The 6,589-nt window shown below is 51.5% G+C and overlaps 1 protein-coding gene across 2 annotated transcripts in view; it reads left to right on the plus strand.

Annotated features, from left to right (window-relative positions):
- Positions 1-5,925: 5,925 nt before the first annotated feature.
- Positions 5,926-6,589, plus strand: part of ZNF747 (zinc finger protein 747) — a 3,480-nt gene continuing 2,816 nt past the window's right edge. For both annotated transcript variants that reach the window (XM_037733872.1, XM_037733873.1), the window contains exon 1: positions 5,926-6,414. In XM_037733872.1, the coding sequence (XP_037589800.1) occupies positions 6,219-6,414 (196 nt within the window). In that variant the 5' untranslated portion in view covers positions 5,926-6,218. The remainder of the gene's footprint in view (positions 6,415-6,589) is intronic.

A 6,589-nucleotide genomic window follows, 5' to 3' on the forward strand; every position in this document is an offset into this window, starting at 1 on the left:
AAAAAAAAAAAAAAAAAAAAAAAAAAAAAATTTGATGAAATGCTGGAAAGTTGGATCATGAGGGCAGGAAGCAGAGGAGTCAGGTCTGGTTTCTAGGCCGTAAATAAGCTTTACAAACTTCAACGCACTCAGAGACCTCTAGGTAATAATCATGGCACCTTTAATTGGCAAACTCAGGGCCAAGATCTGGCTGTCAGTCTGGGCTGAACTGGTGTTGCAAACAGGGCCTCCCCCAGGCTGTGCTGAGGGTTAGGGGAGGGGACTGGGATGTACACTGGGAATTAAAACCTGGTACAAAAGCTGGATGAGATTTTGTACCACGTTTTAATTAACAAATTTTTTTTTTAGAAAAATGGTCTCAGTAAGTCACCCAGCGTGGTTTTTCTTTTGTTGTTGTGGATTTTTATTTTTTATTTTTTGAACCTGTCTCAGGATCCCAGCCTGGTCTCAAACTCCTGGTCTTGAGTGATCCTCCTATCTCAGCTTCCCAAATTGCTGAGATTATAGGTGTGAAGCACTGTGCCTGGCTCAGTATCTTTTTAAAATGTAGGTTGCTGGGCTCGGTGGCTCATGCCTGTAATCCCAGCACTTTGGGAGCCCAACGGGGACAGATCGCTTGAGCCCCAGAAGTTTGAGACCAGTCTGGGCAACATGGCGAAACCCCATCTCTACAACAATTAGCTGGACATGGTAGCAAGTGCCTGTGGTCCCAGCTACTTGGGAGGCTGAGGTGGGAGGATCCCTTGAGTCCAGGAGGTTGAGTGAGGCTGCAGTGAGCCCAGATCACACAACTACTCTCCAGCCTGGGCGACAGAGTAAGACCCTGTCTCAAAAAAGTGTTCATAGCCTGTACCCCTATGGCCTTCCAGGCTCATGGCACACCAACCTTCTCAAAGTCAAACCCCATCTTTCCCTACAGGCAAGTGATCCCACTTAGCTTCAGCTAAACGGATGGAATCTTTGTTCTCTGTACATGCCTGTTTCTTTCTGGAGGCAGGGTTGGTCTTCCTCTGACACTCAGCAAAGTGCTGAGATTACAGGCATGAGCCACTGCCTGGCCTGACATGCCTCTATCGTTTTGTTTTGTTTTTGAGACAGAGTCTCACTCTGTCGCCAGGCTGGAGTGCAATGGCACAATCTCGGCTCGCTGCAACCTTTGCCTCCTGGGTTCAAGCTATTCTCCCACCTCAGCCTCCCGAGTAGCTGGGACTACAGACGTGCACCACCACACCTAGATAATTTTTGTATTTTTAGTAGAGATTGGGTTTCACCATGTTGGCCAGGATGGTTTTGTTCTCTTGACCTCATGGTCCGCCTGCCTTAGCCTCCCAAAGTGCTGGGATTACAGGTGTGAGCCACCGTACCCGGCCCATGGCTCTATCTTAATGAGCCTTTGCTCTAGCGATTCTGTCCTAGGTAGGCTACACTTGCACATCTAATTCATCTGTCAATGCCCTTCAATGCTATGTCCACGAAATTCCACCAGAAGCCCCTCTATCCCATGCTGGAAGCCTCAGAACTGCGCCTCTATGTTTTTGTCCTGGACACAATCGGCCCAGAAGGTCTTCCCCAAACTTTTGTCAGCTGAATTCATACCTGGTATCCTTCTCCCCCAGTTTATGTAAACTTACTGCAAGGACTTTAACTTGGCTCACCAATGTCTTCGCCACCCAGAACATTTAGAATGATGCGTGGCACACAAGAGGGGGCCAATACATTTTCACGAAATGAATGTAGTCCTAGGATATGTATCTGTCTTTTGATATGTTTTCTGAGTGATCAGTGTTCTTCCCCAGGGTTCCATGACTCCAAACCAGCCTCCATCTCCTGGGAGTAGGAGGAGGCCCAGCTGTGAAGTCCAAACTGCTTAGAATTCCCAGGAAGGAGGAGCCTGAGAGAAAAGCAGAAAGGGGAGAAGAGGAGATGACTCCTGAGTCCCAGCTGGAAGAGGAATGTTTTGTTGAGGAACAAACGCTCTTTATATTTCCTTGCTCCTAGTGTGACTCATTTTTGCTGACCTGAATTTATTATACCCCCTGGAGCCTTGGATCTTGACCTTCTCTTTCTCACTTAATTCAATTTTGTTTTTTTTGAGACGGAGTCTCGCTCTGTTGCCCAGGCTGGAGAGCACTGGCATGATCTTGGCTCACTGCAGCCTCCACCTCCCAGGTTCAAGTGATTCTCCTGCCTCAGCCTCCTGCATAGCTGGGATTACAGGCACCCACCACCATGCCCAGCTAATTTTTTGTATTTTTTTTTTTTTTTTTAGTAGAGACGGGGTTTCACCATGTTGGCCAGGCTGGACACAAACTTCTGACTTCAAGTGACCCAGCTGCCTCAACCTCACAAGTGCTAGGATTACAGGTGTGAGCCTCCACACCTGGCCAAGACAGGGGTTCTTTTCTTTTTATAGAGTCTCACTCTGTCACCCAGGCTGGGGTGCAGTGGTGCAATCTCGGCTCAGGTGCAATGTCGCCTCCCGAATTCAAGTGATTCTCCTGCCTCAGCCTCTCGAGTAACTGGGATTACAGGCGTGCACCACCACACCTGGCTAGTTTTTGTATTTTTAGTAGGGACGGGGTTTCACCATGTAGGCGAGGCTGGTCTTGAACTCCTGATCTCAAGTGATCCACCCTCCTTTGCCTCCCAAAGTGCTAGGATTACAGGGGTAAGCCATCGTGCCCAGCACTTAATTTGATTGGAGACATCCAGTGGGACTACAGTCAGGTCACACTATGAATCGTCCGGCTTAGTGGCAGGGTGTGAATTCAAGTTTAGGATGAAGAAAGTTCACCTTTGTGTCTCCAGGCCTCTAGGCCCTGGAACAGCTGCCTCTGTGGTTGATGGTGGCTCCTCTGGTTGGCCTTGACATGTGTGGGAATGTCACTGCCTGGTAACCCCCTCAGTTGGCCAGCATGGTCTGGAGGTGGGGGATGGGGGTGTCTCCCAGGGGTACCCGTCTGAATGCTGCTGTTGTGACGGTTGATTCTGTTCCCTGAATATGAGAAGGCCTTGGGGAGTTGACAGGGCCAGAGGTAAGTTTTGAATCAGCAATTTCCCAATGGCCACTCAGAAACATTACACATTTGGAAGGGACCAGCAGGAGTCTGTTTGGGAGCTGTCATAAGCCCTTGGCGTCAGAAACACTGACCTGGTCTCTGAGCTTCTGACCAAGTCTCCCTGTAGCCAGGCCTTCCCCAAACCTGCAGTCTCTGCCTGGCCTCAACATCTGGCACTCACCCAGCACCTCATTCCTGTCCCCAGTGCAGCCATACTTTGCCAGTACCTTCAGCCAGGCCCCAGGGAGTGACCCTTTTCCCACAGCTGGTACAGCACCCACTTCTCCCACAGCAAGGCCCGCCCCTGCTTCCTGCTGCCCAGCTGGCCCATGCTTCTCCTCCTGTCCCCACTGTGGGCAATGCTTGACCTAGAGGCCCATCAGTGGATCCACTGGCCTGGTGACATGGGCCTCAGAGGCTGACCTCCAAGAGTGAGAACTCTGCCCCTGGTTCCTTCCCAGGAGGGTCCAGATCCCTAAGGGAGCTTCCAGCATCTCCCAGAGCTCTTCTAGCCTGCGGCTGATAGGCACCATGCCGAGGGGTGGGCACTGCAAGAGACAAAATGTCATTGCTTTTAAGGTAGATTTTCAGTTTTCTCTTGTGTCCCTCAGAGGCCTGGGAGACCTAGGGCTGAGCCCACACTCCCTGGGCTACACTGAATCCTTATATCTCTCCCAGACTTTTTGCTTCCCCTCCCCAGGGTGAGAAAATAGCCCTTAGAGGCCACAAGGGACCAAACAAAGTAATCCATATCTTCCACCTGTCTGACGCTCCCTCCCATATATCTCCCAGTGACTCTCCTCGAAAATTTACCACCCTAGCCAGATTTTCTTTGTCCTGTCATTTCTGTTAAAATTGATCGTTCTTGGCCAGGTGCAGTGACTCAAGCCTATAATCCCAGCACTCTGGGAGGCCGAGGTGGGTGGATCACCTAAGTTCAGGAGTTCGAGACCGGCCTGACCAACATAGTGAGACCCCACCTCTACTAAAAATACAAAATTAACCAGGTGCGTTATGGCGCACGCCTGTAGTCCCAGCTACTCAGGAGGCTGAGGCAGGAGAGTCGCTTGAACCTGGGAGGTGGAGGTTGCAGTGAGCTGAGATCGTGCCATTGCACTGTAGCCTGGGCAACAAGAGCATAACCCTGTCTCAAAAAAAAAAAAAAAAAAAAAAAAAATATATATATATATATATGTATATATAGCTCTCTAAGAAATATAAAAGCACCTGGCTTTGCCCACTTTTTCTGACTTCTCTCTCGTGAAGATTCCCACTTACATGTAAAATGGATAAAATTTGTATTCTTTTCTCTTGTTAGTCTGTCTGCTATCTATTCATTTCTTCTTATTTTTATTTATTTATTTTTTTTTGAGACGAGTTTCGCTCTTGTTACACATACTGGAGTGCAATGGCGCGATCTCGGCTCACCGCAACCTCCGCCTCCTGGGTTCAGGCAATTCTCCTGCCTCAGCCTCCTGAGTAGCTGGGATTACAAGCACGCGCCACCATGCCCAGCTAATTTTTTTTTGTATTTTTAGTAGAGACGGGGTTTCACCGAGATAGAGTCTCCTAAGTTGTCCAGGCTGATCTCATTCTCTTGGGCTCAAGAGATCCTCCTGCCTCAGCATCCCAGTAGCTAGGATTACAGGCGATTCTCAATATGGGCCTAGATTCAACTAAAGAGCCCCAGTAAGAGCTAAAAGGCGAGTTGGAGGTGACTCCAACTCCTGTACACAGGACATGTATGAAGTCACATGGAGCACAGAGTAGCCCATTAGGAAATATGAGGGAGATCTCGGGGAGAGCTGATGACATTTACTGAGATAAGACCCCAGGAGAAGCAGGTTAGGGTAAGAAAGGGATGGGTTGGGTTTGAACTAAGGAGCCTTGGGCCATCCTGGCAGGGGCAGGACACGAGGGGAGCTGAGAACCCGGCTGCAGCTAGAGGGAGACTGGCGTTCGGGGAGGCGTCCTGCATAGCACATGCGAGAAGCTTCTAAAAGAGAGGACCCTCTGACTTTCTCAACCTTACCCTACTCTCCCCGCTGCCTCCTCCATCTAGAAGCTCCCAGAATTTCAGGCTCCAACAAACCTGCAATAGAGAGGTTCTCCTTTACCCACTCCATTGCTTTTGTGAAAGGAAAAGAAATCTTGGGGCCCCCACATAACTAAGCTAAAGGGAAAAGTCCAGCTGGGAACTGCTTGGGGCCGACCTGCCACCTGTTGTATTCAAAGTCACTCCTTTGCTGGTTGACTTAGTGGTGTATCTGACTGCCTCCTTTAGAAACGCTAATCAGAAACTCAAAAGAATGCAACCGTTTATGCCTCTTCTTCTGTGACCTGGAGGGCCCCCTCCCTGCTTCCAGTCTTCCAGCCTTTGCTTCAAGTTGTCCCGCCTTTCCACACAGAACCAAAGTACTTCTTACATTTGATGTCTCATGTCTCCCTAAAATGTATAAAACTAAGCTTTGCCCGACCACCTTGGGGAGATGTCGTGAGGACTTGCTGAGGCTGTCACCGACGCGTCCTCAACCTTGGCAAAATAAACTTTCTAAATTAACTGAGATATGTCTCGGAGTTTCTGGGTTCACACGTTTTACTCTCAACATTGGAAAGAGACTGCTGTCGCCATGTTTCTGAGATAACGAGGACAAAACGAGAGAATGATGGGCTGGAGCCCGATTATAAAGGTCCAGCGACAAAAACTAACTTGAGTTCACTGGGGGACTTCCGTGGGGCGCTCCTTTGTTCCCGCAAACCCGGGCGGAGCTCTGGCCTGTGCCGCCTCACCTGGCGGGGCCGGAGCATGCGCAACTCTTTCTTAAGGCCGGCGCCTGTAGCCGCCGCGGCCATTTTGGAATAGGGCAAGGACAGAAAGCGGCCCAGAAATAGGGGGCGGGGGGCGTCGTCTTGGGCACAATTGCGCAGGGGCAAAGGTCGAGCGGTCCCGCTGCCGCAGTTTTTGAAAACATCATCCAATTCTGATTATGGACTCGCAGCCATCGAACCTTAGTTTCCATCCCCTCTAGTGAAGACTCTAGTGACTTCCCTCCTTCCCTTGGGCCCGGGCCGAGGAGGTGTTCTCGGGCGCGGGAGGTTACGCAGACCCAAGCCCGGCCAGGGGAGGCGACCGATCCGTCGCCGGCGCTGACAGTCCTCATGGCGCCGCCTCTGGCCCCGCTCCCTTCCTGGGACCCAAGCAGGGCCGGGCCCGAGTTGAGGGAGCCTGGGGCCGTGAGCTTCGGGGACGTGGCCGTGTACTTCTCCCGGGAGGAGTGGGGCTGTCTGCGGCCCGCGCAGAGGGCCCTGTACCGGGACGTGATGCGGGAGACCTACAGCCACCTGGGCGCGCTCGGTGAGAGTCCCACCTGCTCGCCTGGGCCCTGCGCCCCCACAAGACCTGCCGCACCTCAGGGAGCTGCGCGTGGAGTGGGGGGCCCCGCGGCCGGGCAGGCGGCTTCCCCGCAGCGTGGGATTTGCGTTCTTCTCCCCCAGGAGTCGGAGGCAGCAAGCCGGCGCTCATCTCCTGG

This window comes from Cebus imitator, unplaced genomic scaffold, assembly GCF_001604975.1.
Source record: "Cebus imitator isolate Cc_AM_T3 unplaced genomic scaffold, Cebus_imitator-1.0 Scaffold552, whole genome shotgun sequence".
Taxonomy (NCBI): domain Eukaryota; kingdom Metazoa; phylum Chordata; class Mammalia; order Primates; family Cebidae; genus Cebus; species Cebus imitator.